The 16,612-nt window shown below is 40.3% G+C and overlaps 1 protein-coding gene across 1 annotated transcript in view; it reads left to right on the top strand.

Annotated features, from left to right (window-relative positions):
- Positions 1–15,758, top strand: part of LOC140947199 (uncharacterized) — a 39,331-nt gene extending 23,573 nt beyond the window's left edge. The window contains exons 28-51 of the mRNA XM_073396262.1: positions 1–16; positions 631–913; positions 2,339–2,567; positions 2,934–2,954; positions 3,352–3,460; positions 3,593–3,733; positions 4,635–4,715; positions 5,435–5,602; positions 6,377–6,538; positions 7,470–7,523; positions 7,815–7,922; positions 8,376–8,449; positions 8,724–8,816; positions 8,929–8,965; positions 9,616–9,716; positions 10,085–10,328; positions 10,585–10,631; positions 10,855–10,888; positions 11,139–11,188; positions 11,753–11,999; positions 12,397–12,468; positions 12,817–12,901; positions 13,319–13,354; positions 13,514–15,758. The exon at positions 1–16 is cut by the window's left edge and continues 406 nt beyond it. Coding sequence (XP_073252363.1) covers positions 1–16; positions 631–913; positions 2,339–2,567; positions 2,934–2,954; positions 3,352–3,460; positions 3,593–3,733; positions 4,635–4,715; positions 5,435–5,602; positions 6,377–6,538; positions 7,470–7,523; positions 7,815–7,922; positions 8,376–8,449; positions 8,724–8,816; positions 8,929–8,965; positions 9,616–9,716; positions 10,085–10,328; positions 10,585–10,631; positions 10,855–10,888; positions 11,139–11,188; positions 11,753–11,999; positions 12,397–12,468; positions 12,817–12,901; positions 13,319–13,354; positions 13,514–13,560 — 2,539 coding nt within the window. The 3' untranslated portion in view covers positions 13,561–15,758. The remainder of the gene's footprint in view (positions 17–630; positions 914–2,338; positions 2,568–2,933; positions 2,955–3,351; positions 3,461–3,592; positions 3,734–4,634; positions 4,716–5,434; positions 5,603–6,376; positions 6,539–7,469; positions 7,524–7,814; positions 7,923–8,375; positions 8,450–8,723; positions 8,817–8,928; positions 8,966–9,615; positions 9,717–10,084; positions 10,329–10,584; positions 10,632–10,854; positions 10,889–11,138; positions 11,189–11,752; positions 12,000–12,396; positions 12,469–12,816; positions 12,902–13,318; positions 13,355–13,513) is intronic.
- The last annotated feature ends 854 nt before the right edge of the window (positions 15,759–16,612 follow it).

The following is a 16,612-nucleotide window of genomic DNA, read 5'->3' as shown; positions in this document are numbered from 1 at the left end:
TCCTACAGTTGGTCCGGTTAGTTGCTCTAAATCTTCATACCGAAAAACTAAAGAAGTCGCTCTTTGGAATAGATATGCTTCCATGTAGCCTGCTTTGTAGGCGTTTTCGTCGGGTGCGCGGATCTTCTTGCTCGCGTATTCTCCATGTGAAATTCTAAAAAAATCAAGGAGTCGTGGCAGCCCCACCCGAAGGGTTGCTGTTTTCTACATCCCCAGTCTTCTTTGGCGATAAAATCAGAGATGACGGCCACGGCATAGACCCTTCCAAAAGTTTTGGTAAAGACCAGGCCCCGGTTGTTCAAAAGATAGATAGCCCTATCCATCGGATAAGTATTAGGGAAACCAATTGCGCTATCCAGTGGATAGTTATTTATCCAATGGACAGCGCTAAACGCCTTTCGAATAACTGGCGCTAGTAGACGAATACCCGTCGACGCTGCTGGAAAGAGCAACTTAAAGTTAGGAAACGTACCAAGTTTAAAGGTGATACGTCCAAAGCGAGCGAGGATGGTGCCCGACAAAGTTTGTATGGCGGGGACACGAACTTGCCCTAACCTTTGATTATTACTATTAATATTAAGTTGACCGTTGTTTTTTTGTTTGTTTTTTTATTGTTGTTTTTTTTTTCAGTCAACGGCGTCAACTACTGAACCAAATGAAAACACACAACCGTCTGGGAGCAGGCGAGAACCTATTCAGGAGTCTTTTGGGTTAAACCCAGACACAGGCATCCCAAGTCCAAGGGCTACTGGGTATCGCGGCCATCCTGTTGAACCTGCCCCTCCCCCAACCTCCTCAGGATTGGCCAGTTCTGTCAAAGTGGTTCGAGAAGTAGGTGCCAGCTCAGCTGGGGTGGGCCTGTCACCTGCTACTGTTAGACAGAAGCGGAAGTATGATCCCAGCTCATACCAAGGTACGTGTGTGTTTATTTCTTGGTAGACCTACATTTACATAGGGAAACCGAAAATTAAAGTTGGAAAATCAAATGGTTGGCGCTAGAAAAATATGGGCTGCGATTTTGAAGCGATGCAATTACCCACTCTTTTTTGTTTGTTCCGCTGATTTGGATATGCTTTGTACCGGGTCGTACACCCACAGTGTCAAATTTTATAGATAATAGTATGCTCAAGATTTCCACCCGGGTGGTTTGTTGAAGTGATAAGCACCCATTGTCTTTCAAGATAAGATACCTAGATTTCAAGAAGCAGAAAGTATCTTGTAAAAACCACCAAATGACCAATGTTTTTATCTTGTTAAGTGGCACGTGTTTTCTGTTGTGCTTTTAAATCGTTACCAAGTTTGAGTGTATTGTTTTAAAGTTTGAAGCCAAATGAATTCGCTCATTTTTAAGTCTCCTTCGCAACCGTTCTTTGGGTGGTCACGCAACGCCCCTCCAAGGGGGTAAGGAGGAGCGTTGCGAGATGACATTAAGAACGACTGCGTAGGAGACTACTTATATATCGCATAATATGTATCCGGTAAATGCAGACGGATAGCAACTGTTAGATAATCGAGTCTACTTTGGCTGTTTGTCAGCTTTTTTTGACAAACCTTGTAGATCTGAAGTAAAGAATTGCCACTGGCGTACTTCGAAGAACTATGCTGCCGCCTTGGCAATCAAAAATGTGCAGTTCTAATTGACGAGCTGACTGTTCCACACATTCTGACAGTATATATTTGTCTTTCTTGATTAAAATTGTATGTCGGTACTCCCCAAATAATTGGCAAGGAATCTCTTAATATTAAGGGGGCATTGTCACGTTGTTTACTTCATAACGTTTTAAAATGATGTCAATTACGCGTCCTTATTCACTACTGAACTTCAGAAATTACTTGTGAATGGCAAAATCACATCTTCTTGTCAAACAAATGTCTCCGAAGCATTATATCAAAAGTTACAAACAACAGCAGTGAATTTTGAAAAACTGTTAGGCTAACATGTTTTCAAATACAGTTGAACCTCTCCACAGCAGACACCTTGGAGCAGAAGAAAATGGCCGTTGTAGAGAGGTTTAAACAGGAGTCAATGTATGGACTGTCCGCCAAAAAAGGTGGCCGTTGTAGCGAGGTGGCCGTTAGTGGAGGTTCGACTGTACCACAGTTGCAATCCTTTGCAATATTCCTCAACTTTTTCCATCCCTTCTTCCTTTTTTTTTGTATTTGCTGTGTATTTTATGCCCCCTTTTCATGTTCTGAACAGTTTAAATTTATTTATGCTACTCAGTTGGTTTGCGGTTACCACAGTTTTAATTGTGATAAATTTCGTGACACGGCTTCTGTAATCTAAGTTCCCCGTCGCAAGGTTTCCTAAAAGTTACAAGTAAACCTTGTTCACTAGAACTGACAGTCACAAGTGCCGCTGCTGCCAAAACAGAAAGTACCACAGATGTGATTGGTCGAACTTTCAACACACCACTGAGGGCTTCGGCTGTAGCTGACCTTGCGCAGAAGGATAAATCAGCACAGAAAAGTACTGGGATTTTAGTACAGAAGTTGGTGGCTGAGTCAGTGGAGACATCTTCAAGGGCCTCCAGTGTGCCTGGAGATGTTCAGGATGTGACTAAAAGGTGCAGGGTTTCTTTCTATTTGTAGTACTAATGTAGTATTAAATGTGAACGTGAAGTTCCTTAGTTAGCGTTTTCATAACGCAAAAATAAACTATTAAAGAACTAACAGGCTTCCTGTTAGTAGTAGGGGAAAAATCGACAAAAAGCGACCACTGGGCGAAATTCCACTTATTTTCACCTAAATCAGCTTAGGCTTATTATTTGTAACTTTTTTGGTTGTAGCCGAACTATTTTTATATTTATTGTATAAAGCAAAAGAAACTCTTCATTCAGACAAAATTTGTGGCACAAAGGCGGCATTTAAATGAAAATGACTGGAGCCATTCCATTAAAAACCCACTTTTTTATTCATTCTTTTCTCCGTAGCTCTTTGCAAGAGCCTGATCGGTAAGTTATTGTCTTTCGTAATAATTTGTTCGTATCGTTCTTTCTATTCTCATTCAATTTATCCTGGGAAAACTGCCGACCGTTTGCGACGCTACCACTGGTTTGCCCGCGAAATGACGCTCAGGAACAAGCGCAGAAATTTCATACTATTGACGCATCGATTCCCCAGACTGGGTATAGCTATTGATTGGTTGTCCCGCGAGGAAAATTTGCTTCAACCAATCAGATTTACTACCCAGATCTGAGTAGTGACGCGTCACCAGGATGGAATTTAGCGTGAGAAAACAGATTTTATTTCGCTGGGAAACCGGTTTTTGCGCGTCGTGAATTGTCGGCTGTCTTCTCAGGCTAAATTGTATGAAGCTCAATCATGCTTTTCTCTTCTCCATTCTGACAGAACCTCAGAAGCTGGCAGCGAGTTTTCCCTCTTTGAGGCATTAAGAGATTCAATATATTCTGAGGTTGCGACCTTAATTTCTCTTAATGAGTCCAGACCTCATTTTCTGGTAAGACATCATCACGTTCGCTTTTCTATATCCCTTACTTGACTGTTATTGTTGTTTGTGGAGGGAAAGAGCAAGATCAGTACTGAACAGAGTTGAATTTTGATAGATAAATTTTGATTTCTTATTTTGCAGCTTGAGTTGTTCAGGGAGCTCCAGCTGTTGACATCAGATTACTTGAGACAGCGGGCTCTATACGCCTTGCAGGACTTAGTGACGAGATTTTTAACTGAAGACTCAGTAGTAGGTGCCGAAGGAGGAGCACTGCAGCAGGCGGTGAGCGCTTAACTACTTCTATTACCTTGTATCAACTTAGTAAAATTCTTTTTGCGCTCTGATTGGCCGTTATTAAACTACCAAATTATAGACTGGAAATCGAGAAATGTCATGCTCCGTTATATTACCAGAAGGTGCTGTTATATATGCATTAGCAATGAGTATTCTTGTAAGACTTAACGAAAACAAGTAAAAGACTTACTCTCGATTTCTATCAGTTTTTATCGTTGAGCAAAAATTACAGTGGACTCCTGATAACTCGAAACTTCTAGGGAAATCGAAAAAAGTTCTAGTTCGAGTTAGCGGGAGTTCGAAGCAAATAACCGAAAATAAGAAAATGGACGGGGAAGGAATACAACTATCATGCCTCCCCCGCCCCCAACCCCGCCATCCACCCTTATTTTTAGACCAAACTGAGGTCCGAAAGGCCGAAAAAAAAATTTGGAGACCGGGGCTCCCCTCCCCTTATCTCAGGGTCTGGATGACCACCCCCCCCCCCCCCCCCTTTTCTCAAGGTCTGGATCCGGCACTGCAATTCGCTTGATTATATTCAGACATGGTTGAACACTTAATTCGAAACTGGGCTGACTAAAAAAAAAAAGACAAGGAATACGCGGTTGTTTTGAAATGTGAAATAAATGTAATATTTCGGACATCAGCATACTTTTTTTTGACTTGTCGCGCGCTTAAAACGCTTAAAACGAATTCAAGGGGAAATCCAGGGGAAATCGATTTTGGTGAGAGGTAGGCGCGAGGTTCGAGTTAACGAGGGTTTGAGTAGAGGGAGTCGAAGGACTTGACTGTATCCCTCACTCCCACTCAACAGAATAGTACGAGTGACTAAAGCCTCGTTTCAGATACATAGTCTAATCATCTTTCATCTTTCTTTTCTCTTTAATAGCGGTTCCAGGAATGGCTGGGCTCTAACTCAGAACTGACTCCAAGTGAAACAGTGGAGACCTTTGAAGATGACGAATCAGAGGTAGGGGTTAGTACCCTTGAAGTGGCAAAATGTAGTGTTAAGGTTTCTTGAGTGTAAAAAGTCTACCTTCTGCTCCTCTGTTTTGTGTAACGTTTTCGTTTCTGTGTATGCATGCAACTAAGGCCTCATTTACCGGCACTTTTTTTCCGTGTAGAAAAAACATGAGAATCTCTGAAGCCCTCTTATCAAAAATAGGACAAAACGTCATGGCTTATTTTAGTATTTTATTTTAGTTTCGTTACGTGTTCAAGATGACCAACTGATAACCAGTTTGATAGTGAAAGACTGCGTAACATGTTCAAGATAAGCAAGTGAATTCGACTTTGATAGCGTAATGGTTTAATTGTGGATGATGTACACACAGTCCTTTACGGTCAAACCTTTCCACAACGGCCTCTACTATCGTAGTTAACCCTTTAAGTCCCAATATCCACATACACACTGATCTCCATATATTTCCCTTAAGAATAGTTGGGAGAATTTGTCTTTAAGATCAAAGCATTTTCCCTTCGGTGATCATTTTATTAATATTCATAACCTTTTCTCTTGGACACGTATTGGTAGTGTGTAAGAGAAAATTGATGTTGGTCACCCTTGGGACCTTAATGGGCAGTTTAGAGGGGTTAAAACAAGAGTGAATGTATGCGCCTCGGCAAAAATGGCCGTTCTTGAGAGGTGGCCATCAGTAGAGGTTCGACTGAATACATTTTACATTGCAGACAAGGGAAGGAGCTGTTGCTCCAGCCGAGACTGTCACAGAAGGTATCTATGACTACGCAGAGAACGTAGAATCTGGTAGCACTCTGTCAACGCCTACATCCAGCCACACAGGGGAAGCACCCTTCGCCTGTGAAGGACTCGGAGATACTGTTATTCACCTTGACAAGGTAAGCTAAAATACATTTAACTCCCCCCTACGCATAACTGGAAGTGGGGTATGCAGAGGGTTCCACCGTGGCCAGCCAACCGCTGGCAGATCCTTGCAAGCCAGCCATGTACCCCTCTTCCAGGCACTCGTCACAGTGATTGAAACAGTAGAAGGAAAATGCTGGGTGGGATGGGGGGTAAGCCTAAAACAGCCGCTCCAAATAAAGGCTCAGGAGTGCTGAAACAGCTGCCACATTGCTGCTACTAATGTGACGAAGCATCACTTTCCACGTGAGAATGCGCTTGTGAGTTTTACCGCTAGCCTTCAGCTGAGCTCCCGACGTTTAACTTTGATTTGTCATTTAACTTTACGTAACTTCCGTCTTGCAACAGAAGTCCAAGTAGCGGTCTGAACTAGTCAACTGCTCTTTGAGTATATTTTTTTTGAAGACTTAGTTTGTTATTGTGATTATCAGATTGAAAAATTTTGTAGCTACATCAAACTCTAGCTTGATATTGAACCTATAATTGAATGTCAGTTACATAGGACAGTTTTTATTCGAAAACAGGATGCATCGCGAATTTGGGGTAGAAGTTCATTCTTAATTGAATGGTTTATTATTAAGTATTCACAAAGAGGGGAAGGTAAAGAAATTAAGGAAGGTTTCTGTATCTCTATAAGAGGGCCCCAAAGCATGATAGCAAATCTAAACTGCTATAATTGCCATATCCTAGGAGCTATCATATTAGGCTATCTATAAGATCTTACCTAGGGTGACGTGTTGTCGTTTCAGGCTTTGAGCAGAATGCGTGAGTATGAAAGACTGCGAACAGAGGGGAAACTGAGTGAACTGGTGGCCAGTCAATCTGCTGCAAGAGACAAACTCATCAAAGATGACGTCACTACGAGTTCTGCTGGTGACGTAGGGAGTGAATCATCAATCTCTGATGTGCAGGTTAGTCACGTGTTTGTAATGGGAAGCAAGGGTGGGAAAAAGTGAGACCTCGCCTCCAACAAATATGGTCCGGGCGTGATTCTTGGAAGTGATGGCATATAAAGGTAGGTTATGTTTGTTGTTTGCCTTCGCCCTTCCTCTGTGAGGTTTTTCTTTGCGTACTGCGGTTTTCTTCCCTTGGAAACCAGCATTTCAAAATTCCAATTCAGTCAGAAACAATGTGCTTGATTATGTACAGAACGCACACGTCTGCCTTTTGCCGAACCACTGCATTGGTCAATAGCTAGTGTTGTACCCTAGAAGTGAGGGTTACTTTCAGCTGGTATTGGGAAGTGTAAAGTAGTGGACAAAAGCACAGAAAGAACTCATTTCTTCGGGAACTGAGGGCGCGTTTGCTAAACACTAACTTTCCTGATACTTTGAAACATATCAGCAGTCATGAACACATTACTTCAGAAGGGATATACCGTAAAATTCCGAAAATAAGCCCCGGGGCTTATATTTTTCAAATGCCCTTTTTGAGGGGCTTATTTTTGGAGGGGCGTATATTTGGAGGGGCTTATCTACGGAGAAAAATTTGCGTTTCAAAATCGATTGGGCTAGCCATATAGTTGGAAGTAAATTTACCGTTTTTGCTTTGTTATATACTTTGTATTTGAGGACAATTTTCCAAGTACAAGCCCCTTGTATTTGGAGGAGCGATTTAAGGGAGGGTTTTTTGCGTTAGCCGTTTTTTTTTTTTTTTTTGCGGGAGCGGGGGGGGGGGGCTTATATTTGGAGGAGCTTGTACATGGAGGGGCTTATTTTCGGAATTTTACGGTATTCATATTTATTTTTTTTACATACATGTACAGTCTTGACTAGGTTCTTAGTTATAGGTTTAATCCTTGTGGTCCCTAAGGATCCCTAACAGTAATCAATCGTTCCACAGTATCCCAGGATTGACACACAAGCACTGGACCATCTCATCAAATCCATCATGTCGGTGAGTGTAATAAACATACATGCACTTGATGAAACATTGTCCCCTTTTTTCAAACCCCTCGTTTTAGTGTAGCTCTCTGTACATAACCGCCTTTCACCTCGTTTTTTGCCATCTTTGTGGAAATATTGAAATGCAACTTTCAAGACAACTTGCATGAATTGGGCAGTGCATAGATGATCTTACCAGGCTTTCTTTTTCTACGAAGTGGTCGAAGGTTGTAAATCCTTCAAGTAAATTAGCTGCATGCAGGTGTTGTTAAAAGTGTTGTCTGGAATGGTTGCCTTTCTTCAGGAAGTGATTCCATATCTGAATGAGCACATGGAGGACAGCTGCTCCCCTGATCTGCTTGGGTACATTAGAAACTTGGTTTTATCAAGGATTCAGGTCAACGAAGAGCAGGTAATTCTCAGCTTAAGTTATTAAGGTAGATACGTGCTAGGATGACTAGTACATGGTAAGCTTTTCTTTGCTCTACGGGGCGTCCATTGACGACCGTCCTGTGTCTGGATGGGTAGGTATTCAATTAGCTAGGAGATTTTAGCCTATTCGCCCGCCCTCACAATGGCCGTCCTCTGCTTTCTCCTTGATGTGGTCGTCATTGATTGGACGTGAAGAGCGTGAGAATGAACGAAATGGTCAACAAAGATAACAGATTATCAACCTTACTACCAGAGATCTTTTTATAGAACAGGGTGAAAAGATCCATGTTTTATTATGGATTAAAGTATCAGCTATGAAAAGGTCAACAAATAATTGGAACTAATACGTCTGTTTTGGTAAAGGCAACTTCCTTTCATGGTGTATCACTTTCATTGTTTATTCACTTGTTACATTGTTCTTTTCTTGTGAAAGGAATTTGGTAGATTCTTTCATAAACAGTTGGCTTCCATTCTACAGGACTCACTCGCTAGATTTGCAGATAGAAAGTGAGTTGGCTTTCATATTTGTAGTTGTTTATCCTTACTTGCATTTGGACGTGTTATCTTACATCAGGGACAGGCTCGCCCATTGATTTACCAACAAACAACCTTGAAAGGATTTTGTTTCTTTAGCAGTTTTCCAACTCTTAGACTCGATCTGATCCAACTTCTGGAAATGTAGAGTTTGGAAAATGTGTGCCTTGTAGTGAGAGGGACAATCAGATTAACGCGAAGATGTACGAAAGAAGCAGTGAAAAATGTTATTAATTTCACTTTCTAGGATGAAAGACTGTGGTGAGGATATGCTGGTAGACATGTCGGAGATTCTCTTTAACGAGCTGGCGTTTTTTAGACTTATGCAAGACCTAGATGGGTAAGGTTTTTCTCTTATTTGTCTCCACGCCATTTCATTTAGTGTATTAAGTGTAATTATCAGTGTACATTACTTTGCTATTGACTTAATCATTCCTTTCCATGTTCTACAGAACTCGTGCAGTGAGTCAAAGACTAACATGGCGACAGGTTAGTTTTTACCGCCAATGTTCGGTGCCCAAACCATTGCATCTGTTAATGTCTGTTTGTTGTTTTTGTTGTTGGTTTGTTTGTTTTTTTTTCTTCAAACATTAGCTTGCTCTCAAGTGGAGTATGATTAGTGGCAGCATTATGTAAGGGAATGTGCTTCTCTTTGTTTCTGTAAAGTATTATAAGACTTCGTTTCCCTAATAATGTAAATAATTAGTTACTTTGATCTTTGGTTTTTAATGTTTACTGTTTTTGGTTATTTCCCTTAGCTATGATCAACTAATGTTCCTAGTAGTTATGGTAGTTGAAGTAATTAGTAACAGTACTAAGTAGTAGTAGCAACTAGGTCAGTACGTTTCTCTCTTCTTACTAGTGGTATGAAGAGAAGTGCTCGGCAGTCACTTTTTTGTTTTAACCCTTAAACCCTTATATCAATGTGCAAATTATCAACACTGTTCCTCGTACATTTCCTGTTGTATTAATGAGAGGAAATCGTTTTGCAATCTAGACCTTTTTCACTTGATGATCCTTTCCTTTTATCTGGAGGACTTTGCCTTTGACTGGGCAGGGTTACCATAAGGGGAAATTAAACATTAGTCACTTTGACGGATTGAAGGGTTAACCTAGTCTTGTATGCTGTGTTGCACCAGGGATTTGATTCCGCCAGCACGGACACTGGAACTGGACAGGAGGGAGATAAAGAGGACGCTGATGAAACCAAAGAAAAGAATGAGCATGCCCCGGAAGACAGGTACACCTATAAGTGCACGTGAAGTTTTTTTTGTCGCTCTGCACTTTTTGATTGTGTATTTGCTTGATGGTTGCAAGATTAATTCACAGGGCCTTAATTTGAGAGGCTGTTATCTTGAAATAGATGTTGCACTGAGCTCAGGACTCGTTGTGTTATAAACGAACTGAACCTCACGTCCTCGATTTAGGAGAGGTGAATACGATGCGATACCCTGCTAAGTTTTGATGCATGAAGAACCTCTCTTAGTAGACTAAAATTACCTTTTTAGCATTCAGTAGAGGACGATTGAGGCGTAATACAATGCTGTCAGAGCTAGTTAGTTAAGCGTTATCAGCACGAATTGACTTTTGCTTGTTGTTGGCGCTTAGTGCTGTAGAAGACGAGGTGGTCGGGGCTGCTGGTGAACGTGAAGAGGCAGAGGGCGAGGAAAACGGAGATGAGGAGGAAGAAGAAAGCAGTACTGAAGACTCCTCCTCATCCGAGGAGTCGGGAGCCGAAGACGAGGGTGCGGATGATGAAGGACCAGAAGATGACGAGGAGGAGGAAGAGGAGGTAGCTACTATGCCCATGACTAAGGAGCAACAAGAAGCTGAGGAAGAAGAACTTGGAAAGGTTTGTAAATTTTCAAAACACGTAATTTCTTAGACTCGGCTCAATATAAAATATTTCATCAATTATGTGGTTAAAATAGACTTTTAACAATAATTTACACTTATTTTGAAAGCTCTCTACTAATACCTACTGTCGTCTTGCCTCACCCTTTAGCCCTTCAAATTCTCCTCTACGATCTCTTTAAACCCCTGTTAGTAACAGTGAGAAACGAAAGGAATATTTTTTTTCTAAATTATCAGTTTTATTACGTTTTAAGGTGCGAGATGACGTCATGGCAAATCAGTTTGAAGAGAGATCGTCAAGGTAAACTCACATTGCAAAAAAGATATTCTTAAACGTTAAATTGGATAGACGTGTCATGTTGTTATTTTGCATATTGTACAAATGAAGAGAGCTTGTTCTGATGAAACAAACAAGCAACTCAGTCGATAAGCGACTAAACCTTTTCCTTTCTTGGCCTTTCACTCACTTTATCATAAAGTGAACCATACGTACCTAACAGAAGCGTTGTTGTCTGTGTCTGTAGTGTACAGGATAAGAGCAATTTGGATTCTCCACAGGTAAATTATTTCCTTTTTTAGTGGTTACTCTTTTTAATATTGCTGGCGATATTTATCTCTTGCTAGTTGTTACACTGACTTGCTGAATCAATTAATTCGTTTTGTCCCTCATCGTGGGATTGATTGTGTGATTGATTGGTTTGTTGGTTGTTTGATTGTTTGGTTGATTGATTGATTGATTGACTGATATTAGTTTCAGCAGCTTTAGCAGTTACAATAATATTCTGTTTCTAATTTACTCTAATTTCAGAAGTGTTTTAAGTTGGAGCTATCAGCCAGTGAATCAAAGCCTTTTTCAAGGTACTTTATTGACTCTGGTTCAAACTAATCCCCATGAGGATGGTCTCTCCTAATATTATCTTCTAGTGAGAAGAAAGATCCCGAAAATATTGTCTAGGCATTATATTTGTAACGCCATCACACAGTAGAGGAGAGAAGTAATCAAGTTATCCAAAGCCTCATTCACACGAAAGCTTAATGTTTAAAAGCTGTTTACTTAAACACGGTTTAAGATTGTTCCCTTCATAAAAGCCGCTTACTGACTTAAGTTGATTGCAAATTTAGTGCAGATTACAAAATATGTTAAATTACATTTGAATCCTTTGTAAAAACCTGTGTTCCAGTTTCCCGTGTCTGTTTTTCATTTCTTAACACCTGGTTTAATTAAACATGTTTAGTTGGTGTGAGTATGGCATAAGTGTTGATAAAGTTCGTGACGTCTTAAGCTAAAAGTGGTATTTAACTGAAGCGACTGTAAAGCGTCTGGATAGGATTGCATGTGTTTTCTCTCCTTCTTGCTCTACCTGTGGCATCTTGACCGGTCTACAATACGTATCTTTGTTCATCTCCTACTTTTTATTTTAGTTTTGGGAGCGGTGAAGAAGACGGCGAGGAATCATTTGACGACTCTGATGCCAGACGAAAGCTGGAGGAATACCAAGGAAGCACAGCGGCTGCTGCCGCCGCTAACAGAGATCAAGGAAACAACAGGGACGGACCCAGCGACAGTGACGAAAATGGAGCTCCTCAGGATGAGCAGCAACAAGCGGTAGAGGCGGCTGCTGAAGCTGCTGCAGCTGCAGGTGTTATCCCATATCTGCAAAATGGACAGGTAAGTTGAATTCATTGACACTTGTAAGTAGACATTCAAGTAAGCTAATATGTTCAAAAAACTTATTTGGGAGACCGTAGGGGATAAATGTTACAAATTCCCCATTTAGTGCTTCAAACTCCAAGGGAAAAAGCCATCTATTTATCACTCCGCCTGTGCATGTAATACTAATAACAATAGTATTACTATTTCATGTCGTTTCACAACCCCAGTTGTGTAATTCTCAGCAATTTTGCGCTGTCAATGCCTAGGGCAAGTCAGATAACCATTCTGTAAAAAAAAATCTGATTAAACAAGTCAGCGGTAAACGGACATCTCATAAGCTTTTTGTTGTTTAATGATTTAATAGCTGATGTTGATAGTACCAAGTCCATGTTTGTTATTTTGTCTGTTATAGGTCGTAAATGGTCAAGGGGATATCGAGGTTGCGCTAGATGACCTTCCTACTAAATTGACTGGGTTAACGGAGGTAAGCAAGATGGAAATGCAATATCTTGTCAAATTAGGTACAATCGGTGACAAGAGTGGTCGAGACACTTCGCCCTAAAGGGCCTCTTCAACGTTTTGATAACTTACAAAAAGGAAAATAAAGCTTTCCCTCCCCAATCCCCTCCATGCAATGTTGTGCCGCTGTTCGAGCCATCTTTAGAAAACAACAAACGCCCCAACTTTGAATGGAGGGCAGGGGTGTCTCAACAGTTTTGTCGCTGATTGTAGCTCTCCCAAGTCGGATAGTACAGATTTGTGGTGTGAGCATTGAAGAGAATTTAATTCATGAGGATGTGGTTTAACGTGCTTCTGGCCTTGGTGTCCTCAGGCTGACTTGCAAGCCAGAATTGCAGAGGAACAAAGCCGTACTGAGGGATCTCCGGCTGTTATCGCACACCTAGACGGATTACCAGGTAAATGAACTCCAGAGAGGAAAATTTCTTTCAGAAGACTAATAGTACCTTTTGCTGGAAAACGGATCAGTTTTGTTAGGATATTATTCGATAACATGGAGAGTTCAGTGCGAAATAGAGTCTCAGAATGCAGCTTAGAATGGTCTTGTGTAGGGTAAGCGTTTTAAGATTCCAGTGACACACTTCCAAGAGAGGATATCCAGAGTTGTTAATGAGTTGCGTCATTGGTCCTGTGTCTCGAGTGTTGACCCTAGAAAAGAAAGGGTTGTGTAAGACTGACGGCTTTGAGAGTTCTGCAGTGTGCTGTGCCACTGTGCACTAGGTTTACACAAACATTTGTGTAGACTTTCCTAACGACCTACTTGATCGGTTGCTTCCATGAATCAGCTGATCAGTTTTTTTGTCTTGCCCCTTCAGAACTTGCGGGAGATCCGGAAGCCCTTCGCGAACCAGGTAACAGTTGCTAGTATTTGTTTGTTTGTTTTTCTTTTTTATAATCATTGCCCATTTAGGAAGTTATTTCCTGTTTCTTAATTACATGTCGGGGCATGAATATCAAAATGGAAGTCTCCTTGTGTTTGTTATAATGCACATTGTCTCCTTTCGTTTCAGAATCATCAGAGATGCCACTTAACGGATTGCATCAACCGGACAAATGATGCCCTTTCAAGATAAGATGTGTTCAAGTTCGAAACTTTTTACGATGTGTACAACTAAAAAGGATGGCTATATGACAGCGTATGCCGTGATAATGCTGAAGAACACACGCTTCTTGCTTGCTTGGTGTTTTTTTTTCAATGGTTGAACCCGATGTATAACTTGGTCAGATTCCTTGTCGTACTCAAGAAAAGATGAGGAGAGAGCTTATCCAGCCTTAAACATCAGAATGTTTGCTGTTTGTGTTTGGTTTTAATGGAACGGAGACAGTGTTGTTGTCAGTATTTTTACCCGGGTGGACATGGCTCTTTTCATATTTGCACGTATTTCACTTTAAACCTTCCATCATCATATTAAGTGTAGTTTGATATAATAACATGCCTATTTAAGTACTCAGGGACGGAAAAAAATTATACGTCTTGCCGTATTTTACAGAAATGTCATGTCATCGGCAGTTTTCAAATTCTTTGGCTCATTGTGAAGTGTGATCCCTTTTTTCGAGGGCAATGAGGAAAATTTCCATCCTCGATGTGGACTTCGCTGGCAAACGTTGTGGCGTGGTTTAAACCATGAACTCGTGTTACGAGGTCTTGTTTCAGCTTTTACAGGAAAACTTCAAAGTTAGAGAATGTCGAGAGACATTTGGAACGAGGTTCTTTTCGGCATTTACCTCGTTTGCCAGACACAGATAACATAAAACGAAAGAACAAAAGCAATGAAACAACACTAAGCAGATTTTTCCCTGAACAGAAAACAAGGAGGTCTTTTGTTTTACGTTATCTATGTCCGATAGATGAAGTTTTGACCTTGTTTTTTCTATACCCAAACCGACGTTAATACCCTGGGCCTATTTGTTGGATGGCTAATTAGCACTAACCCCGAGTTAAATTCTAATCCTCCAAGTTTATTTTTCTTTTGCTAAAAAGGATTTTCTTCTATAATGTTTTTCATTCTCTTCACAGCATCCAATCATCAAATTGTAGACAAAACAATTAATGTGAATTCGATTTTTAAGCTTTCATAGCTGAATTCAAATTTCGCAGTAGCCTTGGGTTAGTTTGACCCAGCTTTGAGCAACCCGTCCCTGGCCAATACCATGGCCACTACCATTACGCAGAGGCCATTAAATGAACCAATAAGATCATTGCTTAAGTACAGAAAGCCCCCGCCGTCGACTGCAAAAAAGCTGGCGAGTGAGCTAACATTGTGCTTCAGTTTTCTGGATTTTGGGTCAGTGATTGGCGAAGGCCTTCCACAATGTTACAATGAACAGCTAATCAAGACATTGATTTAAATAAACCGCTCTGTTTCTTCCTTTTTACGCATGCTGCCTCCAATGCATTTCTTGGCAGCTAAAATTTCTGGTAACTTATTTTATGTCCTATCATTCGTTTACACTCTTAGACTGTTCTAATCTATTCTAGAGACCATTGTTCTTTAATAATAACAATATTCTTCGTTTAGTTGTAAAGATCTTAAAAGGACGGAAAACAAAGAGACACATCATTGAAGTATCCCAGTTAAGCCTGGTTTCTATTTTGCAACCAATCCTGTGATTGCTGAGGGAAAATGTCCGGCGTCTAAAACAGGTAAATGGAAAGATCTTTTTAACGATCGTTGGGATAGACATAACTTACGTCTTAAGGCATGACCTTAAGGGTCATTCGCTTTTGCAATTTTAAATTACAAGTATGGCTATTGTTTTCCGACACTTGTATTAAAAGGTTTTAGGAATTGACTGGTTTCGACATGACCCGTCAAATCCCTGATTTCAGAAGATCAGGACTGAAAATTGGCTTTTCAGAAAACCTGCATTTTATTCAGAGAGAGGGAGAGAGAGAGTTTAGACATTGCCATCACCGTCGTACGCTGTCCTACTTGAATTTTTTTAATGGCTTTGGTAAGAGACGAATTTGACCCCATAACCCGTCTAAATTATTAGGTTGTGTTAAATAAGACTGCCTCAGACGAACAATTGGTCTGTAGTATGGATTGGAAAGGTTTAATAGTTCACATGGTGTTTGTTGAAAAGTTATTTGTTTGACCTTTAAGCATTGGTCATCTGTTTTGTCTGATATAAATACACAGCTTAATAATTTATACCAGTGTGAAATGGAGAAGTAGTTTGTATCGTACCAAATTTGAGTGACATTTATTTATTCTCCACTGCTTGGGAAAAAATAAACTTTATAGACCAGTCTTTACTTGCGTTCTCTTATCATTCTCGATTACTTATTTATATTCTTTCCCTAGCCTCCCCTCAGTATTCTTTGCGATGAACGTCCACCGGAGGAGAAAAACTTTGGGCTTAAACGTTGGGGAAAGGGAGTGTTTCTAACAACACAAATACTGTCAGGGAGGGGACAATTTCTTTTGTACTTCAATTATATTTTAACGTCAAACTAAACAGATTGTTAGCAAGTTAGATATCTCAGTATTGTTGATTGTTTAGTGAACAATCACACTGAAAATCAACACAAAAGCAGACCACATGCTATTCTCTCTAGATTATTCTGACTTAGAAGACATTTGTCTACAACTGCCGCAATAGAGTTTATCCACGATGTCCCCAAACTTTGACGCTCTTACGGACTGCTTTGAAATCAGAAATCGCGACCGAGTTTGTTTATTTTATTCATGGACAAACCACTTTGGAAAAATGCTCATTTCCGATTTTTTTAGGCGATGTTTTTTATTGCGTAGTACGGCTTTTTTTTTCTATCGAGAAAATGTTAAAACAAATTTTCACGGCTTATTTTGCCTAAAATTAAAAGATAACAAAAGTTATATTTTTTAACCAAAACCATGGACCCTTCGGAAACCCTTCGGAAAAATCCCAATTTTTCGACTTCTTTAACTTCGTGTTTTCATAGTCTAAAAAGGTCTTTATCCATTCTAGAATATCGTCCAACACATTTTCCTGGCCTATTTTGACTAAAATAAAAACCGGTAAAAGTTTCACATTTTTGACCAAAACCATGGACTAACTTCTTTGAAAAAATTCCAGTTTTACGACTTTTTTAACTTTTTGTTTCACTCTCTAAAAAGGCTCTT

The sequence above is a fragment of the Porites lutea genome, chromosome 9 (genome assembly GCF_958299795.1).
Source record: "Porites lutea chromosome 9, jaPorLute2.1, whole genome shotgun sequence".
Taxonomy (NCBI): Eukaryota; Metazoa; Cnidaria; class Anthozoa; order Scleractinia; family Poritidae; genus Porites; species Porites lutea.
Note: the sequence above shows the minus strand (reverse complement) of the source record. Positions and strands in the feature narration are given on the sequence as shown.